At 39.9% G+C, this 24,769-nt stretch overlaps 4 protein-coding genes across 9 annotated transcripts in view; 3 read left to right on the forward strand and 1 right to left on the reverse strand.

Moving 5' to 3' along the window:
• Positions 1–3,272: 3,272 nt before the first annotated feature.
• DEF8 (differentially expressed in FDCP 8 homolog) lies at positions 3,273–5,595 on the reverse strand. 2 transcript variants are annotated; one of them, XM_017911904.1, is made up of 6 exons: positions 5,275–5,595; positions 4,915–5,206; positions 4,544–4,714; positions 4,006–4,247; positions 3,701–3,924; positions 3,273–3,636 (listed from the first exon to the last, which is right to left on the reverse strand). In XM_017911904.1, the coding sequence occupies exons 1-6, from the start codon at positions 5,476–5,478 to the stop codon at positions 3,390–3,392; spliced, it is 1,380 nt and encodes a 459-aa protein (XP_017767393.1). In that variant the 5' UTR covers positions 5,479–5,595; the 3' UTR covers positions 3,273–3,389. The 2 variants fall into 2 exon arrangements, with proteins under 2 accessions (XP_017767393.1, XP_017767392.1); XM_017911903.1 differs by having other exon boundaries at positions 3,701–3,936.
• A 736-nt stretch (positions 5,596–6,331) lies between these two features.
• LOC108556084 (gastrulation defective protein 1 homolog) lies at positions 6,332–8,342 on the forward strand. The gene has a single exon (XM_017912017.1). It carries the CDS (start codon positions 6,332–6,334, stop codon positions 8,315–8,317), a length of 1,986 nt encoding a protein of 661 aa, XP_017767506.1. The 3' UTR covers positions 8,318–8,342.
• A 934-nt stretch (positions 8,343–9,276) lies between these two features.
• On the forward strand, positions 9,277–17,671 carry LOC108556083 (PH domain-containing protein DDB_G0287875). 2 transcript variants are annotated; one of them, XM_017912016.1, is made up of 12 exons: positions 9,277–9,488; positions 10,243–10,353; positions 10,865–11,016; positions 11,768–11,834; positions 11,913–12,163; positions 12,260–12,572; positions 15,282–15,768; positions 16,086–16,391; positions 16,494–16,552; positions 16,963–17,135; positions 17,344–17,506; positions 17,584–17,671. In XM_017912016.1, exons 2-12 carry the CDS (start codon positions 10,255–10,257, stop codon positions 17,638–17,640), a joined length of 2,127 nt encoding a protein of 708 aa, XP_017767505.1. In that variant the 5' UTR covers positions 9,277–9,488; positions 10,243–10,254; the 3' UTR covers positions 17,641–17,671. The 2 variants fall into 2 exon arrangements, with proteins under 2 accessions (XP_017767505.1, XP_017767504.1); XM_017912015.1 differs by lacking the exons at positions 15,282–15,768; positions 16,086–16,391; positions 16,494–16,552; ... (1 more) ...; positions 17,344–17,506; positions 17,584–17,671 and having other exon boundaries at positions 12,260–15,269.
• Positions 17,672–20,435: 2,764 nt separating this feature from the next.
• The window catches only part of LOC108556063 (Z band alternatively spliced PDZ-motif protein 52), a 24,395-nt gene continuing 20,061 nt past the window's right edge, over positions 20,436–24,769 (forward strand). For all 4 annotated transcript variants that reach the window (XM_017911977.1, XM_017911976.1, XM_017911978.1 and 1 more), the window contains exon 1: positions 20,436–20,884. In XM_017911977.1, coding sequence (XP_017767466.1) covers positions 20,780–20,884 — 105 coding nt within the window. In that variant the 5' untranslated portion in view covers positions 20,436–20,779. The remainder of the gene's footprint in view (positions 20,885–24,769) is intronic.

Here is a 24,769-nt window from a genome sequence, read left to right on the forward strand (position 1 = left end):
AGAATACGTTCTTGTGGACGAGGTTTAATTGCTGTGGCTAATGCTGGAAAAGATGACAATACTTCTCAATTCCTCTTTATCCTTGGTTCTACATCAGAATTGCAGAGTAAACATACAATCTTTGATAAGGTCACTGGAGAAACTATATATAACATGCTTAAACTTGAAAAGGCACCTGTAGATGAGGTAAATTTAATGTTTACAAGAAAATATGTCAAGAAATGATACAAATATTATATTTCCTCTTCTTTGTAGAATGATAAATCACTTTATCCTCCAAGATTGTTAAAATCTATAATATTGAACAATCCATTTGCTGATATTATACCAAGAATAATAGTACTGGAAAATGAAGAAGTAAACAAAAAGTTTAGTGGTAAGGGAAAATCAGCTCATGATCATTTAATTGATCCCAAATTAAGTTCACAACCAGCTATTGAACCACCTGGACTTGCAAATAAAAAAAGGAAAGAAGACCGTAGTAGAGATTGAGATAGTAACGACGAAGTAAAAACTCAAGAAGAATTAGAAGTTATAAAGAAACAGAAAGAGTTAGTTTATTGTTTACATTATAACTATGTTATAGAAAATAGGAATTTTTATTGGCTGTCTTATATTTATATCTTTAGAGCAATGAAGGAAGTTATAAGGAAAGAGAAAGAGTTAGTTTATTGTTTACATTGTAACTATGTTATAGGAAGTAGGAGTTTTTATTGACTGTCTTATATTTATATTTTCAGAGCAATGAAGGAAGTCATAAAGAAAGAGAAAGAGTTAGTTTATTGTTTACATTATAACTATGTTATAGAAAGTTGGAGTTTTTAATGACTGTCTTATATTTATATTTTCAGAGCAATGAAGGAAAGGATAAAAAATAAAATGTAAGTTACAGAAAAAGAACCGAAGAATTATATCGTTTACAATTATTGTGTATATCTGAAGCTTTCAAAGTGAATAAAAAGTACCTATGCATATAACCATCGTAGTTTCATTTTCTTTTTACCAAGAATAAAATCACTCACCTTCATCTGTGACATGTTCGTCGTACTGTTAAGAGAATAAAGAGAAGGTAGGAAGACGTGTTATAATTATTTGTCGTTTTATTGTTTTGTTTTTTCCGCTCATCGTGTCACGTGGTTTTCGATTCTTTGACTGCGATTAACGCCATCTATGATTTTGGACTATATGATCAGAAAAGTAATAGGAATATAGAATAGGCAAGGAGGTCGTCGAAGAGCTCGTCACGTGTCAGACAATGACAGAGATAGGATAAAAAAGGATACAAGAGCTTCGACGGTGAAAAGTTAATAAATTACACAATTTCCGTAATTGATTTATGAAGTTTTATAATTGCATTGAAAAGCTGAAAATTTGATCAACATTCTTATGTAATTTTCGTACATAATTTGTTACGAATTAATTAGTTATTAATAATTGTTTTATGGCGTCCATGATTGTAACGACGATGATTTTAGATTCAAAGCTCGGGTTCCGCAATAAGAACATAGATGGCTCTGATGTCAGTTTACTAACTCTGGTTATGTGCTCCGAATATATTTTAATAAATCAAATCGGCAGTGGAAAATTCACTAATTACTAAATATCTGTGATTAATTTATGAACTTTTATAATTGCATCGTAAAGGCAGATCCTTCGAGGACCTTCCAATATATTTTTCGATACAAATTTGTCCCCAATTAATTAATTATTAATTATTATTCTACGGAGTGTTTGAATTATTGTCGAAAATTGTCGAAGACGCCATTGGTTTTTCATTAATTACTATCCTTTACGCAATTAATTTATGAAACTTTATGCACTCATTATAAAAACAAGGTTCTTGCGAATCTTCTCATATAACTTTTGTTCACATTTTCTTTCTAATTTCGTTTAGTATTAATTATTTTCACGGAAGATTGTGATGGTCGTCGTTACGAAATCATGGACGCCATAAAACAATTATTAATAACTAACTAATTCGTAACAAATTATGTACGAAAATTACATAAGAATGTTGATCAAATTTTCAGCTTTTCAATGCAATTATAAAACTTCATAAATTAATTACGGAAATTGTGTAATTTATTAACTTTTCACCGTCGGAGCTCTTGTATCCTTTTCTATCCTATCTCTGTCATTGTCTGACACGTGACGAGCTCTTCGACGACCTCCTTGCCTATTCTATATTCCTATTACTTTTCTGATCATATAGTCCAAAATCATAGATGGCGCTGATCGCAGGCAGTAAAATTTTTATTCGGACTAGATATCTTTTCTGGTTAATGCGCTAATAATACACCTTAATTAATCAATTCGGCAATAGAAAATTAATAAATTTCCGAGTTTTTATAATTATTTCATGAACATTTATAGCTGCACAGCAAAGTTGGAATTATAGGCAACATTCTTATACAATGTTTAATTTAATAATTAATACTTACACGAGCGCCAGGTTTTGTATTTCCTGTATTTAATGATTATTTATATTTTCGCTTTCTTTCTGTAGTAAATAAGATTGCTACAGAAAACTGTTTTTCTTGCATAGTATTCTTATTATTTTGTAATAAATATATACTAGCATAAGAAAGCGTAAAAAACAAATTTTTTTATTAAGAAATTTTATTTACAATTGTTTATTTACAATATTTTCAGAGGCGAAAAATGAATACAAAATAAAAAATAGATTGAAAGAAAAATTGACATGGACGGAATTGATTCCCGGTCCACCATCACATAAATTCTTGAATGTCGCCGTTATGCTACAGCTCTAATTAAAAAATAGTGGAAATAAATCTGTAATTAAAGCAATAATAACGCTTTAATCGTAAATATCTCGTATACTATTGAATAGTTGCAGCTATAATGATATATTTTTTTAAACTGCATGATAATATCTACAAACCTGCAAAGTTTCAATTAAATCAGTGATCCGAAGGACTTGCACTGTCCTTATGAGTAGTTGCGGCTATAATGATATATATTCTTGAACTGCATGACGAAATCTACAAACCTGCAAAGTTTCAACTAAATTGGTGACCCAAAAAACTTGCACTCTCCTTGCTAGTCTCTTATTATTTTATGTGACCTTTTTACTACATAAATGCACTTAAATTATTACATAAATGATACACTGTAACTGTATTAATAACAATTTATTTCAATCATCCGCAACAAATTGTATGCAGATTACAATTAGCAAGTCTGCTATGAAAAAGCATGAAGTTCATTTAATTAAACTGTTTTCATTATTAAAAGCACATTAATATCGAGGTATCTTATGAGTTCAAATTTGATGAATATCTTTTAATTTTATTTTATAAACTTTATAAATTGCATAAAACACGATATATATACAAATTAGAATAGCCGTAATGGGCCATATTTAATGTTTATGTTGTATCACTTGGCGTTTCACTCGTGTCCAATCCATTTTCTGTAATGCAGTCATCTGTATCCAAAGTTTGTTGATCATGCAAGGAACGACGTTTTTGAAGTCTTGTGCATCGTGGACAACAATGATTTCGTTTTGACCAACATGCACGATGATGAACAGCCAAACATTGGTGGCAAATAATGGAACTTGCATCCCATGGATATATAATTTCATCATTGCCACATAATTCACATAAATGACCTCTACACATTAAGATTTAATTGCATATATAAATGGCACAGAATGTTCTGATTTATTAAAATTTACCTTGCTTTACATAATTCACATTGTTCTGTAATATGAGTATGCATAGTATCATATGCAGTACGAATTTCTTCTAGAAGCATTCCATTATTAAGATCAATGAGATCTCTAATTGAATAATTCCCAGAGTTTTCTATCATATGAATACGTATTCCAATTTTCCACGGCAATCCTTGATTATTAGCTTCTGGGCACAAAACTAAATAACGTTTCATCATCTGCATTTCCTGCCGCATCTTCTGTTTATTATTTATTTTAAATTTGTAAGAGAATTTACTTTCCTAATATAAAGTAATGATTTACTTTACCTTTACTACAGATAGATCTGGAACTAAAGTAAATAATTTTGGATTTAATTCTTCGAGTAATAAAACAGAACGTTCTTCTAAAAGTGTTAGGAGCTGCGCAGCAGCACGAGATACGAGCCGCGGTTCCATGTCCCAATTTCTAATTACCCTTGCAGGAATTACCATTGCAGTATTCCAGTGGCATCTTTGACAATAATACAATCCGCTATAGTCACAAAGTCGCGACTCAACCCACGCTGATTCTATATTTATACATAATGTATTAAAGAATATATTAATATATAAAAAATGTTTTTCATTTGTAATCCACATTTTCAAAATTTCCCTCATATGTGTTACCTGTATTTTTAAATGGACTGCGAAAGCAAGATAAGGATAATCCTTTAGAGAAAGCTTGTAATAAAAATAAAATTTATAGGCATTGTAACAATATAGAATGTATATATATAAAAACCTAAGCTTTTTCTTAAAGAATTGAGTTTACTTTATCTGATATTGTATTATCTGTATTAGTCTTATCATTAATAAATATACTTACTGAATATTATTCGAACTTTGCATTCAGCACATCTATATCCTTGACTTGATAAACCTTGTTCAGGACAAATATCTTTAGTATAAGTATAACCACCTGTTTCACTGGCAATCACATGAACACATACTCTACGTATATTATTTAAACATTTCCAGTGACAACAAAATTTGCAATCTACAAAAATAATTATTAAATATCATGATAATTTACATAAAAAAAAAAATTTATTATTATTATTATTATTATTATTATTATTATTATTATTAGATATTATAATTATTATTAACTGTAATTATCACTATTATTATTTTATATTATTATTGTTATTTTTATAAATGACAATTTCTAATTTCAATAATTTTAAACAATCTTACCACTACACATATACCATGATTGGAGCATAGTCCAAATAGCTCCACTGCAATGATCACAATATGCAGGCCCAGAAGTTGTGATATAATATTTTTGTGGTACTAAGTGATGTCCTAAAATTACTGGTGTTTCAAGTAAATTTTCTTTTGATGTTTCTCTTAATTCTTGCACTCTCAAACGCAACTCAATTAAACGTCTAACAAGCCATTTTCGCTCATCTGAACATTCTGCACTTTCTAACACCATCAGCTTACATTCGTCTATCATATCTTTAAGGTATTCTTCAGATGTATCCTTAAAGATAAAGCACAATGAAACGAAATGAACGATAGTTACAAGTAATTTTGATATTTATTTTGTACCTTAGATAGTGAAAGTGTATTTTCCACTGATTTTAAACTAAATGGTATAACAACTTTGCTCTCTGAACTGTCATCTGCTTCTCCTGTCATGTAGTCGGATGATGAGGAGGGTGTTGATGGTACAGTATCAGAACTGTTAGTTCTGATCTTTGATTCATGATTATTATCATGTATTTCATTTACATTATTTTTTATGTCTACCATTTTTAACAAACACTGTAGCTAGTTATAGGCTAGAAGTATTTTTACTAGCTACTTTTGTTAATTTTTATGAATTACTTTGTTACTTGAATACTTTATATATATTATATTTGGTTATAATCAAACAATATTGTGAATGAGAGCAATTGTATAATGTTTTTATATTATAATTGCTACGAGATAATGATTTATCAATACAATAGATACCTGTTTAAAATCATAAGGTGTTAGATGAAAATATGAATTATATATTTAATTTTTCTTGAAGTTTTAAAGTTAATATTTACTTAATATACCATTGCACGTAAAACCGCATAAGTATTTCAAATTATATGCAATTTAGTGTTTACTTTAATTCTTTCACGTTGATATACCATTATTACGTTCTAATATATTTTTTGCAATCGAAGTATACCTATACACATTATGTGGAATGTCATGATAAATTTGTGAGGTACTGACATCTGTCAGCGAAAACGTTACATGTGTAGTATTCAGTGTATGATGTGAGCGATTTTCACATTTTTATTTAATCTAAAAGATGATTCAAGTTAATAAAAAAATTATTTTCACGTAATAAAGGAGATTTTTAATGTGTTTTCTAATACAAGGATATATAATTATATTAAATGATTTGTTAAATCATCAATATCAACGAAAGAAAAAGAATGAAATATTATAACCTCAATATATATATAAATTACAGTTTATTATGTGCCGTTCTTTGTATATCGTTTCTTATGAAATATTAAATTAAACTAAGTTAGATTTTATATAAAACAAGATTTTATCGAAGAGCCATAAACGTTAAGTTTTTTCACATTATTTATAAAAGTTTTACAAGTTTTATATAACCATGAACATGAAAAAGACTATAACTTTTGGCAAAATTAGTAAAAATTTAACTAGACAAACAGCCGAAAATACAGAATTTGTAAATTCTGGATTTGGTACATTTGGTAAAAAATCATTGGAGACTAATATAACAAAAATGAATGAGATTAAACCAGAAGATGAAGAAGAATCTCAAAGTTTGAAAGAAGTTATGGGTATAACAGGATTTGGAAAAAAGGCTAAGTCCTTTGATGTGCAAGAAATGTTGGAGAATATTACAAAAACTATTAATAGTAATAAAGCAACTGCTGAACAAATAAAACTTGTTGAGAAAGCTTCTAAAATTCAATCATCAGAAGAAGAAGATGAAGATACTGACAACAATGATATTGATAATAATATCGACAATGAGGAAGATAATGATTTTATTGGACCTCCAATACCTTCTAAACTTCAGATTTCAAATGACTTAGAAGAGACCTCAGAGGTAAAGGATAACGATGATAATGAAAGTGACCAAGACTCTGATATAGAAGAAGAGTTACAATTAAGAGACAAAATTCCATGCAGTCATGAAGTTACAATGACTCATGGGACAAAGGCAGTAACAGCTATTGCAGCAGATCCTTCTGGAGCAAGATTAGCGTCAGGTTCAATTGATTATGATCTTTGTTTTTGGGATTTTGCTGGTATGGACTCATCAATGAGAAGTTTCAGAACATTACAACCTTGTGAAAATCATCCAATTAAATGTCTACAATACTCAATGACTGGTGATGTCATATTAGTCATATCAGGTTCTGCACAAGCAAAGGTTTTAGATAGAGATGGTTTTGAGAAATGTGAAACTGTGAAAGGAGATCAATATATAACAGATATGGCACGTACGAAAGGTCATACAGCAGGATTAAATAGTGGTTGTTGGCATCCATTCACAAAAGAGGAATATCTTACTTGTTCACAAGATAGTACATGTAGAATATGGATTTTGTATAGACCACGTGCACATAAATATCTTATAAAGTGTAGAGCACAAAATGGAGTTAAGACCATACCAACTTCGTGTGGTTATAGTAGAGAGGGTAATGTAGTGGCTTGTGGTTGCATAGATGGTTCTATACAGATGTGGGATCATAGAAAAAATTTTGTTAATCCATCACTAATTCAGAGAAATGCACATGCTCAGGGTGCCGAGATATCAAGTATAAGCTTCTCTTATCTTGGATTTATGCTTGCAACAAGAAGTTGTGACGACACATTAAAGCTTTGGGATTTAAGAACATTTAAAACACCTATTTTTGAGGCAAAAAATTTATATTCTCGATATGATACAACAGACTGTATGTTTAATCCAGATGATTCAGTCCTTATTACTGGAGAGTCTTTGAGCAAAGGTCAAAATATAGGTAGAATTCTATTTTACGATACAAAGACTTTTGATTTAATTAATGAAATAAGTGTAACTAATTCACATGTTATTAAAACATTATGGCATCCAAAACTAAATCAGATATTTGTCGGTTGTGGAAATGGAATAGTTAAAGTATATTATGATTCTAAGAAGAGTTTAAGAGGTGCAAAATTATGCGTTGTAAAAACACATTTGAAACAAAAACATATTGAAGTAATGTCAACCCAACAAATTATTACGCCACATGCACTTCCATTATTCAGACAAGACAGACCTAAATCAGTTCGTAAGCAAATGGAAAAAGATCGTTTAGATCCCGTTAAATCGAGAAGGCCAGATTTACCAATCACTTCCGGTCAGGGTGGAAGGGTTGCATCTTCTGGTGGAACACTTAGTTCTTATGTAATTCGCAATTTGGGACTTAGTAAGAGGATAGAAGATGACCAAGACCCGCGAGAGGCTATTTTGAAATATGCAAAAGTTGCAGAAGAAAATCCATATTGGATTGCACCAGCATATAAAAAGACACAGCCGCAAACAATATTTCAAACGGATGAACAGGATGGAGCGCCAAGTACGAAAAAGCAAAAAACCTAAAGATTATATATTGCTTTGTATAAATATTTGTATTGTTGTATGATATTCGTTAAAGATTTTTTATGTACAAGGAGTATAAATGTATATTAATAAATACAGTAAATTATATTTAAAAAGACGAACGCTTGATAAGTAAATTACATTACAAAATCATTTCCAGTTTTAAAGTGCACGCTAAAGTGAGAAACGTCGATTAAGCACGTTGCTTTATTCCGTTATACATATATATGTTAAGCACATGTATTAAGTATATAGTAGCAGAAACACACGTCTACGGTTGATTCAACTTTCAATCGAAAGACCAAGTCCAAACGATTAAGCAGACCTGTGTTGATAAGAATAAAATTTACGTTACAATGTTTCATACTTTTTTCCATTTTTCACTTAAACATTGTTATTGAAATGAGAGTTTAGTGAGAATTAAGTGCTGCATTTTCACTGTATATTAGGTATATTTGTAATGTACATACATGCATATGACATATCTTACACATAACACATAAGCACAAATTGTATCACTGGCACAAAACATTAAAATTTTCCATGAATCTGTTTCTAATTTTAAATTCCGAAATTCGCATTAGGTGGTTTCGAGCGTTTCGGCGCAAATAATTAAATTCAAACATTACGAATACGTTGGTAGATGGCGGGGATGTGTTACAATTTTAAAATCGATTTGAGGATCTCTAGATTTTGGCGCGAAATTACGAAAAATGTTGTTCAAGCTGAGTCGTAGAGAAGAGAGGTAGATATCGCTACTTTACGAAAGAGTAACAGCAAGAGTGAAACACTCCGTAGGACGACGAGGAAATCGAGGACCCGAATCTAAATAAATCGATCAGTAAATAGATCAAGCCTGCTTCCTACTGTTTTGCGATTGGATAACAAGGAGAGCAGGGGTTGGGAGGCTGAGAGGAGAAGAACCCGTGTATTTGTAGCGTTCAAGTCGGTAGCTCTGCGATTGCCTTCTGGCAAACATTATCGTGACACCGTTTTGTGCGTGTTGAAGAGTTGGTCGGGTTCGATCGGTTCTTCCGCTGTATCGACCGGTCCAGTTGGTGGCCGCGCGGTTCTGATCCATGAATACAGTGATATAGTAATTTTCCTCGGTGTGCATTTACCGTGCATCGTGGTACAACCATCCTGCGACAATTACTCGCGCAATTCACTGGCAAGTAACCATGAATCATTGAGTAAATTCTTGCACCGACTAGACTATATTCGTTTCGGCCGACGCGCGGCCACTTCCGCGTACATAGTACGAATTCCTCTCGGTTACCACCGCGTTCCAAACTCCTTGCTTTTTACTTTTGCTTATCTTTTCTTAAACGATCGCTGAGAAGCAAACATTTAATTCGAATTGTCAGGGATGTCCGGAAATCAAATCAGAGTACTATAGCTGATAAAAATACCGATCTTTTGTTTGCTGTCACTTTTTAAAATAAGCATTACGTAACGAGGGTGAAATATAGAAAAACTTGCATATAAAATCCCTTCATTAAGTCTATATAAATTGTCGCATGTTTCACTTAACGTTTAGCGATCAAATAATGTTTCCTTTAATCGATAACTCGGAGCATGTCAATGTCAAATTTAATATTAATTTAATCAATTTTCTTCCGAGCTTGTTAACGATGACGAGTTAAGAATTGTCGATTAGTACGAGAATTATTCTCTGTCAAGATTAAACAAAATTTAAACTTACGCGATTGTAAATGACTCGCGCGATTAGCATAGTCACCCCGAAACATTTCGAGGGAACTCCAGCTCACGAACTAATTTCACTTCTCTTTTTTCGATTATATAACCGATTAAATCACCACGGAAATTGTTTTCAAGAGCAATTTCACCGAAGCCGATGACGTATCGTTTTAAATGTCAGAAGCTGTTTCGGTCTAACATGACCGCGAACGCATGAATTTCAGATGTAGAACGATATGGCTATCAACATAAAATTCACAAAATTCGACAACACACCATGGGGATTTCGATTGGCAGGTGGAAGCGATTTTCCACAGCCACTGACTGTCATCAGAGTACGTACTTTATATTATTTATAACATTTCTACTCTTTAAATGTACCACCGCGTATGCAATGCATACGTTCACACGAAAATAAAAAGCAATCTTGGAGTCTGATTATTCGTAAAAGATTAACAAGCTACAACAAGGTACAAGGATTATAAATTATAGCGATATTGCTTCATTAAACGCCTGTAGAATCGAATGCACACAGGTATAATGGGTTGCGCGTTTGCAGGCGTACACTTTCGAAAGTGTCGGTATGGTAGAATAAACGTATCAATTTCTACATTAACGACTTTATGAAACTGTAAATGTAACTACAACTGCAAATGCAGTAATTATTTGTCGCTTGTTAAAAATTTGGATATATACGCAATGAATATAGATATTCTTGACTTATAAAATTCTAATAACTTGCGAATTTCATCATACACACACACAAATATATATATATATATATACTCCGCGAGTGAAGAAATAAGTTATAATAAAAACAGATATCGACTTAGAAACATTTCATAGGTCATAGAAGGGAGCCTAGCAGAATGCATGGGCATAAAGGTCGGCGATGTGGTAGTGAGATTAAACGATCAACCCATCAGTAATTTAACTCACGGTCAGGCACACGAAGAATTAATGCGAGCAGGAAATAATTTTGTTCTAGGGGTACAGAGGTAAGTACATAAATCTAAGAGTGAAATTACGAAAGGACGTATCAAACGTTCGAAGAGAAGTACTTCTAGTTGCGAATCTCTACCGGTAATAGAGCTCTGCGAGCTAGCCGTGAAAACAATTCGATATCAATGTCAACGACACGCTGCATCGTTGCAACGAATCGAGCCTCTGTTGAAGGGCAAGCTTAACTTGAACTACATTTTACAGTGGAAGAATTTTATTTCGAGTATCCGGTGATTCGTGACGGGTCGTCTGTTTCATCTCTGACAAAGACTCGCGTAATTTGCATTTAGTGGCTTTCGATGGGAAGAATAATTGGTAATTTAATTTGCGCAAGAAAGGAAGAAATAGAGAAAATTGTAGAGATATCGCGGTTGTCCCTGTACGCTTCGTGTGCATTATTATAACGCGACGCGGCCAGAATATCCCGGCGTACGGGCAACGTGTGGTAACGAATTGCAACACTTATAAATAGGTGACCCAGAATGAAATCTGTTTATCATTGGTTGGCGATTTTATTGCTGGCATTTACATCGCACACATTTGTTCCACAATCCCTCTCATTACCCTTTCGCGCGTGAACCGGCTCGCACTAAGCTTCGAAAAGCAGTTAAATTCGTTGCCCGTTCCAATTCCGTTCACCTAGGAGATCGCTGCTCGCAGAACAGTGTACCGACCACACGTGACAGATCGATCGAAAAATTCCACCTCGATACATCATCATTAATCGGGCACAACTGTGTTGTACAGAGGAGAAGATTCGCTGAAAGCTGTGGAGGCATTGTCCGACGAGAACATCGTCCCCTATAAGATCCCGGTAGGTATCTCGTTAAACCACTGGCTACGAACATACCCGCTTAATCGGCCATCATAGAGACGTAGGAACGTTTGTTAGCTCGCAGATTTACCGCCTGTCTTCCCAGAGCAAATCTTGAAAGAGGAAAGAACTGTGATCGAGCGGCACGAGGAGATAAAGTACGAGGTAAAGCCAGCAGAAGAGGAGGCGAAGCCAGAGGTAGAATCGCTCCCGGAGAAGCCTAAGGACGCAAATAGCGAGATTGTGCCGAATGAAAATCTTACGGACGACGAGATCGCGCAATTGATCCTCGAGGAAGAGGAACTGTTGACCGACAAAGGGGTTTTGGGGTATATCATTCGTCATTTTCTTTTCTTTCCGTAACGAAATACACGCGTAGAGAAATGCCAGAATCGATACACGACTCTTACTGTCTAATATTGCAGGGTGAACTTTAAGAAACTCAAGCCCCGTGCCACTGTTCTAAGGCAATCGAAGGTGATCGAGGAACTTCAGAACCTTGCCACAGCTGAACCACCATTGGTAGAACAGTTGAGACGTACCTCGGTGTTCCTACAGAAACCACAGAGACCGATACCGGCGCCACGTAAGAAACAGGAGGAACAAGAAGAAACAGAAGTCGAGTCGTACAAAGTCGTGATAAAGAAGCAGAAAAGGAGGAGCGTGACCGACCGACTGCTAGAGAGGGGTCTGCTGAAACCCGAGGGCACGAGCACTCCGGAACCTCCTACTCCTGAGGTAAACATGGAAAATAACGAAGTGGGGACGAAAATCGAGGAAGAGGGTTCGTCGATCGTTTCGTTAATGCCGCTCGATGATGATAGTCTAAGCTCGCAACAACCACTCGAATCGCCCGCCATGTGTTCCGTGGTGGTGTCCTCATCGTGTCTCGAACTTCCGATCGAGACCTGCTCGAATCAGTGTTCTCTCGATGCGGAAGAACCTGAGGCTCGTACGCAATCGGAATCGGATGTTGCACCGGTACAGTTGTCGAAATACAGAGAGAACGTAGTATTAGCGCGACGTGCGCCGAGCAAGCGCAAGTTGAAGATTTTCTACACGAGAGGTCATTACTTCCGAAGGTGTCTGTTCGGGAAGAAAAGCCACGGTGACGTTAAGAAACCGATTAAAGTAAAGCCTTCGTTCAGGGAACGCTTGCAGGAAAGCGACTTCGTGCAATCGAACGATCGCAGCATGGAGCAGCTTCAAGAACTTCCACGTCGCAATAGCATCGAGAAATCTTCGAAATCCAGGATCAAAGGTCGTTACCTTGAGACGTACTTGAAGCGAGAGGATAATTGGATGAGGCGAATGATCGACGGGCTGTTCGAGAAACCCGATAGCTTTTCCTCCAGTAAATTATTCGATAGGTTGTTATCGAACAAAGAAATCTCTTTGAGAAGAACCCGTTACGCGGAGAAAATTCTCATTCGAAGCGTAGAATTCGTCGCGGTTCGCCTTCGTTCCGATATTCTCAAGCATTTCGAGCAAGGATGTTCGAAGGATGTCGATCTCGCGAATTCTATAGAATCGAAATCGCGTATCGGTAAACGTTTGTACTTTAAGGGTCGTTACTTTCAGCGCATCTTTTGGCGCAACGTTGTCCGTTTGATGAACTACATCAAGAACATGGTGTCTTGGAAGGAAGTTTATAACAAAGACAGAAGGAGAAGTTCGGTGATTAAGATGAAAGGTCGTTACTTAGAAACGTATCTACTCGAGAAGGCGTTCTTCGATCTGCACGATCTTCGTGGCCGTTTTTCGGCATACCCAAGCGTAGTCTCGTCAAGGAAAAAATATTTTGCCCGAACTCGTTACGTTGAGCGTATCCTTAAAAAGCACTTCGAGTCTCTCGGCTTAATCATAAACTATATTCGCTGCCAGGTTCTCCAAGGTATTTCCGATTATTCCGTCGTTATTCCAGGCTGTTCATCCTTGAACTCGCGCCAAAGCGACGCGTCTGTTTCGACCATGAAAGAAGGCGATATCCTCTCCAATTTGATTCGTTCTTCTAAAGATTTTATCTCGACCGAGGTTTTCCATCGTGGAAGTAGACGACTCTCAAGATCGTCCAGAGGTAGCATTTCCACCGGCTCCACGTATTTCTCGAATACCTTGGCCAGTTGTCTCTTCAATTGGCTTCCTATAAAATTCTCCGGAGTATCGATGAATCGAGAGATTAGCGATAAAAAGATTATCGAGGAAAACGATCGCGACGGTCGTAGGCTGTCTTTCGTGCCAACCATTCTGTACGAGGGACTAACGAATCGTATAGACGTCGATTTCACGAAATTGGTAGCATATGCGTTTGTACCTTGTACCTCGATCATTCTACTGTACATGTACAAGTAAATTCTCCGATCGATGATCAGTCCAGCAGACGTCTATCTAAATAAGTTCACCCCAGACGGTACTATTAATGATTACGATTATGTTTAGATTTAGAACGACATCACTTGTTCTAGGACATCCTAACAGACGCTAAATCATCATGGGCCATCTGTAACCGTATAAAAAAAAGAAAAAAAAATGAAAAAGTGTTCGTCGTTCGTAAAGTGTGTGTTGTATCTTCTGTCCAATGTAACCGTAACCCGTTTCTCGTGACTAGAGGTAGCAATTGTACTTGTTCTTAGGGCCGTGCAGCCAGAAAGCGTAGAGATTCATCCATTAACTAAATTAATCGCTAACAAATCGCGATGTATCTTTTATGACAAAAGTAACGATTTGTCTCTCGAAGCGTATGTCTAAGCTAACGGCAATGATGCACGGCCCTGCAAGTGCATTTAACATAGTACATAAATTAAAAAAAGCAAGAAAAAAAAGCAGAAAATAATATTCAGAATGATCGTACTCGCACGTCGATTCATTGGTATCTATCTAGTTTAACGAGTGTAGAGTATAAAACGAAACTTCTGAGATCTCGCGTTATCATGCACGCGCAGATCGATGCATGTAATATCTACATATAATTACCTCATTGTCAATGTACTCACGATGGATTGTCGAGAGAAAAGTACATTCGAAATAAAATGCATATATCTGGATGCACCCAGTGCTAAAATTCTCGATAACCCTTAATATCGAACGGAGCAATCAGGACGCTGCGTTTCGTCATCGGGATGATGATTCTCCCAAAATCCTGTCTGTTTTCCGGAAACGGAACCGGCACTAATTCATCGTTACGTGTGCAAGGTACTCGTAACGGTAACGTACGATTGGAAGTGCATGCGCAATCGGAGATCGAGTGATAGAATAACGAGAAAAACAGCACGTGTCGATGGACAAAGTGGAAATAGATCAAAGTACCGACGCGACGCATGGAAAGAAATCATCCGAATTTCCGTATGCACTTCAATCCCATTTCGTTGCACGACAGACCAGACAAACCATGATTCACCGTTCACCTTCCCCCGGCCCCATACTCTGTAGCTTCTTGTCTGAATTCAGGCGACACCATCGGCGACACCATCGGCGACACCATCGGCGACTCCAGAGCCCGGCTATAAGTCGGATCAGGAACGCGAGTCCGAGTCGCGTCCGGAATCAAAGGCTGAATCGAAACCGGAGGAAAGTGAGACCGAGCAGCAACAGGAAGAAACGATAACGTGCATCGAGGAGAAGACCGAGATCGAGAGTGTTCGCGAGGAGGAGACGTGTCAGGAGCAGCCGTCACGGGAGAGCATTTTGAGCGAGATCGAGAAAGAGATGGCGAACGTGGCCGCGAAGGTTGACAAAGAGAAGATCAAGGAGCTGGTCACCACTGAGATTAACCTGGAGAAGCAACTGGAGAATGTTCAACGACAGTTATTGGCGTTGAAGCAGCTGCCGAGCGAGATCGAGAGTCACCTGAGAATCGTGTCGGAGCAACTGCAGAAAATCATGGAGCTGAGCGGCGTCCAAAACGGCGCCACTGCCAACGACGAGGGACGGCGAGGTAGGCTCGCTCGCTAAGATTACATTTTCGAGCGAATAAGCCTCGATCGGTATCTCGCGTCAGCCTACGCACACGCATATTTTCAAATTTCACGCATTCGGGTCTTTTGAAGCGCTGCCAAACGTCAGCTACGTCCGGCCGAGCCGTCGTTTCGTTGCGAAACCAGCAAGGCTACCTTCGATTCAATCCACTAATCGGTCGCGTCTCTTATGCGTCTCTTTCGGGTCGTTCGAAATTCCATCAGCGTCGAAATCAGTTTAAAACCGTACGCGTGACGCATGAAGACTGATATAACGATTGACGAGTTGATTTTTCAGGGGCGGACGAGGCTAACGAAGAGGTGAAAGGGTCGGAAGAGGAACGTGAAGAACACGAAGAGTTGGAGCACACGGAGGAACAAGATGTGACGGAATATACGGAAGATATTTCGTATTCGGCATATATGGACGAGCAAACGCGAGTAATTCAGACTCATAGCGAGGCAGAGGAAGAGGAAGATACGGAGACACAGGAACTGGAAGGAACGCTGTCGGTGAAGAGCGAGGAGGGAAGCAGAGTGAAGAAATTCGTGGTCTCGTACGAGACGAAAGTTTTAAAATCGCCAAGTCCTGCTCCTTCTCACGGTAAATATCTTCCGTATTCTTTAATCGCGTTTTGCTACACCGATCTTTAAAAAGCGATAACGTTAAAGAAAGATAACGGAAACGAAGCGATATGTATTATAGGCAGTTTCGAACCAGATCCAAATCTATCGGCAAAAGATCAAGTTATTCAGGAGTTGCAGGTATTCCAGAGAATATATGGAATGTAAATTGAATGTGCAGTAACTCTTGTTTCCCCGTACTGTGTCACCCAGCATATTGGAATCTATACTTTGCAATTACATCGATTCTTGTTCGGAGAGTTTGATCGTTCTCCATGCATCCAAAGAACGTATTTCCCTGTCTCGAATGTTCTCGAAATCTGCGAGTCAAAAATTTAGTGACGTGCACTTTAGAAACATCAGTTTGTTGTCCTATGTCCCGTAACTTCGTGAAGATACAGTTATCCGTGTCACGCACATTCCCTAAATGTCTGAGCAAGAAAGCACGCGGATTCCTCCGTAACCTCGTGTCAAAAGCATTCCTGAATCGCGAAGAAGCATTAAATCGAGTGGTAGCGGAGCGTGCAATTATGTTTTCTATACTTTTGCAGCAGAGAGTAAAGCAGCGAGGGAGGAAACGTTCGCAAGATCTTTGGCCCCAGGCTAAGCAGGTCGAACTTACGCTTGGCCGCAGATGGAGGTGTCCGAATGATTTCTTCAATGACGAAATGATTGCCGAGGTATTATCTTCCCAGGCGGAAGTAATCCGAGGCAGAGCCCTAGGGTGAGTTTCATTTTTTCTCCATTCGATGAATATGCATTCCTACAACAATGATTTAATAACGCAACCCGACTGCTTCGTGCATTTATACGCGTATACCCGAGCGTGGTTTCTTTTCATCGGGAATAACAGCGAGAAGAACGGCGATGCAGGTTACGTGATTAATTATGTGAGACGAACTATTAGTAATCCTTGTGATTTATGAACGCAGAGTAAACTTTAAGAAGTACGAGAAGACGAATCTACCAAACTACGATCACTTAATGAACTCGAGCGTCTATAAGATGATTCATAAGATGGACCGAGAGCCGAAGCGGGGAATTCCAGCAAGGCCTGCCAAAGTGAACGCTGCAGAGGACATAATCGAGAGGGTTGTAAGTATCAGATCGATAGGATCTAATTTTCCAAATCCTGGAAAAGTACGAAACACTGCTGCTTTCTCTCGTTCCAGAAATCTCCGGCATTGAGTATCGCGGATGACAGGAGCACTCGAAGCGTCAGTCACTGAACCCGTGAGACATTGACAAGGAGAGAAAAGAATGTTCTTCCTTGCGCGAGAAGATACCGAGTAAAGATCAATCAGACCTGACTCGTCGATGTAAAACCGAGGGATACTTAAGACGAAAAAAAAATTAAAAAATGATATGAATACGTGTGCCGCGATCGAGAGTGTTAAATATAAAACGTAAGAAGCTAACTACCAAGTACGTGTGCGTGTCGTATATACATGTCTCCGAGTACAAGTATTGTCAAAAACGTTATACAGATTAAGCGTTAATAAAAGGATTGATTCTTTTTCGTAAAACGTCATTTCAACGACACACCGTCCTATCGTCTAGCGATTCATATCGAACGATGCAGATCAAAATACACGAACAAACGGTTCTATTATCCTTTTTCTTCCTCGAATCGCTGCTCTCTGTCTCGTAGAGTAGTAACTGGTGGATCGCGAAGATCAGGCCCGTCACGAGAGATAATGTTGCAGATGATCGTAGGAGAAATCGTGTAACTGGAGGCAAAGCAGTGTCGCGTCAGTGAGACGATTCGATTGTTCAATTCCGACGTAATGATCCGAATGACAGGCACGCTTTACGCAAGATCCTTTCGCGCAATGGGATATCCGAGGACGAGTCCGGCCAGCTCGCGGATGAGTCGCGCATACTTTCACCTTTCTGGAGTTTCCGACTCTGTTCTGAACCGTGTCCCGCATGCGTACGGGAGGCTGAGTCACTTCTGCCGTGGCCAACGAACGTTCTTTCTCCTCCCTCTTTCTCTATCCTACTCGGTGGTCGTCTCATACTTAGGGTCCGAGAACGTGACGTCGGTCCCGAGCAATTTATGTAAAGCATTCTAGGCATGATTCACGAACTAGTTCGCGCCCTCGTGACCGCCACCGGCGCAGAAAATGCAGCCACTCTCAACAGCACGAAAATCTAGGCTCATCCGGCCGCTCAGCTGAATGCATTTCACATTCTGCCTCGTACTATGACTTCTGGCCACGATTATGATAACGTTCCTCAGCTGAACAAACATGGTCACCCTGTCGTACGTTATCAGTCGTGCATAGTTCGCGTACATCCTCTGTCGCATTTTCATATCGACAGGCTTTAATCCGACTCCGCTTCCAGCCACTCTCGGGTCTCTCACGGACACTCGTTAGAATCCTGGGTTATCTTGGAAACTTGAAGCTTTCGTTTGGTTTCGGGAAATTTTCGGTCCTCGTCGCCAGTTGTCTTGCTTTCATCGACGCGAGTTCTTCTTACCGCTCTTGATATTCATCTTTGTCTCGAGAGGTTTCTTTCTTTCTCGAGGATTAGTCCGACGTTGGAATTTCTTCGTCTACGATAGAATTATCGCTTGCCACTATTGTTTATAGACGAGCTCTATTCATGGACTAGGTGGATTCCAACAAAGTGACCGCTAATGACTGACTTGGCTATTAAGCAAGACATTGTTCACCGTGCGTACATCTTCAAGACGAATGTAATTGGTAGTCTAGCGCAGCATCGAGGATGCTAGACAAAGAAATTAATTAACGAATAATGTCCATCTCTCCATGAACTCCAACGAGTGATGTTAAACCTGGTACAGGTGCTCCGTAGCTTTGCTTCGCAAAATGGCCGCTATTTCTGAATAATTAATTAATCAATTAATTATAAGAATCAGTAAGGCTAGGCGACGAAGCTTGAAAAGATAAAGACGCGAAATACCAGTTGCAATTTAACAAGAAGTTACGTCTCAATTTGAAGTAGAAATACGAAGAAGGTAAAGCATCGGATGGATCGGTATCGATATTCGACGTTTCAATTCAGGATCTTGTTGCATCTCGGAAGTCACTGTGTGGCAATCTTGGAGTTACAAATTATAAATCTATAATGACAGAAGCTTCATTGGAAAGCACGCAACTTAGTGATATCGTACAGGAGAGAAATGTGTGATCGCAGTGCCGGCTAATCGATCGATCGTTGTTCCAAGTACAATCGCGAATAAATTATCGCGGGGAGGAGTACATGGGCGGACAGTGTAGCGAGCAAGGTGCTTCTCTTCATGGTCGAAGCACCGGGAGCAATGACAGAAGGTAGAGCGGTAGGAATCGGCACTGTTGGAGAAAGAAAGGTTCAACGGAGGAAAAAAGAAGAAATGAAACGCTGGGAATGCCATCCTGATACCACCACCATGTATCCTTCTTCGTCCTTCTCTATTTCTCGTTGCTTCCCCCTTACTTCCTTCTCCAGTTCCCCTCTCTTTTGATACTTCTTCGACTGTTCGATTCTATCTCATTCATTCTATTATCCTTATCTTCTCTTCTCTTCGCAGTATCGTTATCTCCATTCTCTTTCTTCGCGATACTTCCATTCCGTTCGCGAAAGAAATTATTTTCGTAGCTCCTACCACTTGACCGATTTCCCCATTAATCGCTGTTTCCGGTTCTGCTGACCGTGGTTTCCGTTCTTATCACTCTTCATCCCGACCGAATCCATCCGCTCGATCGAGCGAGATAGCCATATTATTCCATCGATACTCGAAGTAACTCTTTAAACGTTTCCTGTTCGATTAAAAATCATCGATTCCCGTGGCCTTCTGCCGCATCATCAATGCCTCTTGTTTCTAATGGCAGCGATACACAGTGGAAACAGATAAATCTCGCTGTTGGTTTCCTTCCTTTTCGCGTGGAAACGTGGCTTCCTCTTCGTCGCACCTTCCATTCACCCCCTCCTCGGATAATTCTGGATCGCGGTCTCGTTCCTACCCTCGTGTTGGGTCTCTATCCCTATCCCCGCCCCTGGCCAGAGCCGCGGCAGAGCCGAATCGGATGGAAGGAAGGCAGCCAGGCAGGCCCCGCTGCCCGACTGACCGTCCTCGACGTCTGTTGTACCTTTACTCCGGTCTGCGCGTTCTTCAGGAACGTACGTGCCGTTCTCCCAACCGCGTGATTCCGCCTCGCAAAGGCAGACGTCAACCGTGACCGGTGCAACGTGCATATTCTGTCTGTAGTTTCGAATTCACTGGTAACTGGTAGAAGATCGGCCAGCCGAAGCAAGATCGACTAATCGACGATCCAGCTGTCTTGTTCCTTACCTTCTGCACCAGTTCGTCCACCAACGAGAATTTAGTTTTTACCGGCTACGCAAAAAGATATCAGTGATATGGCTCAGTTGATCAACGTCAAGCTCTCCAGATTCGACGGATCCCCCTGGGGCTTTCGTCTCCAGGGAGGAAAGGATTTCGGCACTCCGCTCGTCGTGCAAAAGGTGAGCTTTTTCCCATAATCGATATTTTTTCCCCTCGTACGCGTTCTTGTCGTCGTTCCTTGCTCGATCTTTCGACGTTCTTCAACGGAAATTCCAAGGTTTCGTGGAGGGGTTCCTCAGGGTCACGCGGAACACGTGGCAGGTGCAATAGAAATGAATTTTTAATGACTTTGTAGATTCGAACCGCCAAATGTAACTTTCGTCGAATTACGTACATGATTGCACGATCGATTTCCTTGCAAAAAATTGGCTATGATTGATATCGCGATTACGGAACTGCTCCGATAAAGTGATCGAAAAAATCCAAAGTTTATTTTGTTGACGACTTGTCAATATCAACGCGTATCGTCCATTTTTCTTGGATTTCCGCAAACGAACTAGAAATACGTTACGATAATTCCCGCCACGATCATCGATTTTCATAAAAATATTCGTACGAACGACGGAATTCAATTAAATAGCCCGTTTGCACAGGCCGATCATCGTGACGTTTATAGCAAGCATCGCGAAACTTCGCTAGCAAAGTCGAGGATTATTTAATTCGTTTATCGTATTCAGCCATTACAGGAGCGTCTTTTTTTGCCATAATGGACTGTAAAGCGCGGTTACGTAATAGACCAGCAAACGCCAAATTATTTCACGCGCATCGGTAGAAATCGCTGCCAACTACGTGCGAAACGCGCGGATCGTCGCCGTCGTCGTGTTTTGGCGACGAGACGTGCTGTAACACGAGAAGCTTTTGGCTACTATCGCGGTGACTTTCCAGCGAATTTTCTACTTTCTTCGTATATCCGGAACGACGCTTTCCTCTTCGTACATTCGATTTAATTATCGAGATATCAGCCGGGACGTTAGGTCGAATCCCGCTGTGAATCCTGGAATCTCGGACAGCGTGTGCGTTTTCACTGTCGTATCCATCATCGTGGAGCAAGAGGATCGGAATTGCCCGTGCAAAGTATTTCAGAAACCGGCTATAACTCTCGCGATAGGTCAGCGGAGCATCTTAATCGGGAAATATTTCAATCACCGACCTGTCAACGAAGAAGCGACGTTAAGACTCGAGGACGCGACTGGCGAAACGACGAGGAACGCGAGCGAATCCTGTTCCAATGTTCGACACCTTTATCTTGCAATCGACATTTCGAACTTGGCCTTCTTAGCAGCACGTGCTCCGTTTATTTTATGAGACCGCAAATACGACGTCCGGCCGCCCTCGAGTTTCTCGGAAAGGAGAGAAATATGAGTCTACCGGTGTCAAACGCTCCCACCCGACAGAATTACAAATTAATCGCGAGTAATTCCTTTAACGAAGTTTGCCATTTCATCGCGGCAACCGTTCGCGCGGTTTATAGATACTGCTCGCGTTAATCGGCACGAAAAAGCCCGCGACGTCTGCTCTGTTCCTCGACATCGTAAATTTTAAGATGTATGACTCGCTCGGCGTTTTGCGACATCGGCAATTGCCAGTATTTACCGATCTTGCTGGTCACTTAACGCACTGATCTATATTTAAAGGTTACTACCTGAGTTCGTCGAGTAAACATATTCGTAGGCTTCTGGCGATGTTTTGCATACCGGGATCTTTTTTCGCGTACAAACGTTTAAAGAATCGGCCGAGCAAAATATTTTCACACGCACTCTGGAATAACGGAGAAACGGAGCGGGGCGGGACGGAATATTCGCGCAAAATTTTAAAGAATCGATGCATCGAAGGCTTCTGAAAAGAGAGAAAAAGAGGAGAGAAAAGGAGAGAGAGCGAGAGAGAGAAGCAGCGACGCGTCGCTGGTAATCCGAGGCAAATTATTTGGGCGTTCTATTTCTAGAAGGTGCCTTTGCGAAACGCGCAAGCCGGGTCGAGCCCCGCTCGCGAAGACAACGACGAAGACGAAGGCAGCGACGACGACGATGTCGTCGACGGCATCGGGCTTCCTGGACCGCGTTGGTCACCGCGAAAATAAATTTTTCGACGGAGGCAGCGATCTTGTGTCGATCGATAAAAATACCGATCGTCCACGCACCACGTGCGTCTCTTGTTGGTTCGAAAAGAAAAAGCAAGATCAGACGACAGCGGCAAAGTTGTGCACGATTCGCGCGGGACACAGACTCTTATCGACAATCCACGACTAACGTGAAATTCGAAACGCCACGCCGCGTGTTCGCGATGTTCTTTCACTCTCGCGAATAATGGCCGCACTCCCCGACTCGAGCTTTCGGGCAAGCTTTGGCAGCCTGGGATACAAAAAACAATTTCGTGCATTTCGGTTAAATAACAAGGGAAATTTGGCACGATTCTTGGGCAGACGAGTACATTACAGAGACTTGGTTCTCGTAATCTGAAACAAACAGCTGCGTGTATCTATGCGCTGGGTCTCCATGAATCCGCGACGATGCAGTCGGTGCAACGTGGGCGCGTTGTTATGCGATATTTCGTTGGCGACCGATGCATGCGAGTTGCATTATCGTGCCGAGAAAGGACTCGACATAAATTTCGCGTGTCGTTAGCCGATTACGACGTCACGTCGATAACGCGTTTTCGTTATTAGTATTCCCTCCTTGCCGCGTGAGAATAACAATCGCCCTGTCTAATTGCGAATCGGTGTAACGAGCATCAAGGACGAACAAGCATGATTTAGAGGATAGTTACGACCATTTCCTCTCCTTCGTTTTGAGAATCGCGTCATCATAGCCGCGAGATCCCGTCTATTTAGATTAGATTCGTTGCAATCTCGAATCATTGGCAACCGGAAGTCGGGCCGCACTGCCGCTTCGATAAAGGAAGTTTAGAAATTTTAACGAGCTGAAAATGTCTCATCGGCGAAGATAATTGTGTGTTTCCTTGAAGAAACGGCTCCGCGATAATTTCTCAAGGCTCTGCGCGCATGGTGGCTTAATAATGTTCATTAAAGGTGCGATTGTGGCGAATTATTTTCGCGGAAAGGTCGCTCTCTAAAATTTTCTATATCGATCCGGAGGATATAACGATAACATTGCGCAACGATTGGCGATAACAGGTAGCCTAGACACGCATAAAAATATCTCGCATATCCGAGAGAGCGACTTCCTTCCGATAAAGGTTAACACACGAATGTGGCAATAGCTGGGATTTTGCCAGCCGCGTGGGAAGAAAGCAATTTATGGAATCACCGCTGAAAAATGGAGTACCGTGGCGCGTGAAATGAATACGAAGCAAATTATGCATCGCACCGACTAAACATAGAAGTGAATTTTTGTAAATATATTTGGCAAGAATGGCCTCGAGGATGATCTCTATTAAAAGGAGCGTCGTCTGTCAAGGATCCCGGTGCTTTCGCGATATTTATCGGAGGAAGAAAAGAGCAAGAAAAGAGACGAAAATATGGGAGAAGAGAGAAAGAGAGAGAGAGGGAGAGAGAGAGAGAGAGAGAGAGAGAGAAGGAAAAAAGAGGGAAAGGCGAACACGCGTGGTATCGAGAACGGTGATATTTTCGTCATTATCGAAAATAAGCCGTCGCGACGAGTCACCGTTCGCGAATTCTGTTTATGTCTACGTGGCTGGATCCCGCGCTTCGACTCCGTTGCATACGGCAGAGGAAACGTAATCGTTCCAGAGCAAGAGTTGCACGGCCGACTTGTTTACGAGCGATGGCAGAGGCAATAGGGTGCAAACCGCGAATTCGAAGCTGGCGCAGGATGTCGCCGACTGCCTTGCACCGGCTGCAACCTCGTAATTTCGATGAACGATAGAAAAAGACCGCCATGAGTTTCCAGCTTTCCGCGAAGCCCGCATTTGACGGGATTTGTTCCTCGAAACTGAGATCAAACTCGAGAAAATAGATCGCTCTACGATCTCCCATGCGTAGAGAGAACGAGAGAGAGAGAGAGAGAGAGAGAGAGAGTGAGGGGGGG

This window comes from Eufriesea mexicana, unplaced genomic scaffold, assembly GCF_001483705.2.
Source record: "Eufriesea mexicana isolate 0111107269 unplaced genomic scaffold, ASM148370v2 scaffold294, whole genome shotgun sequence".
Taxonomy (NCBI): Eukaryota; Metazoa; Arthropoda; class Insecta; order Hymenoptera; family Apidae; genus Eufriesea; species Eufriesea mexicana.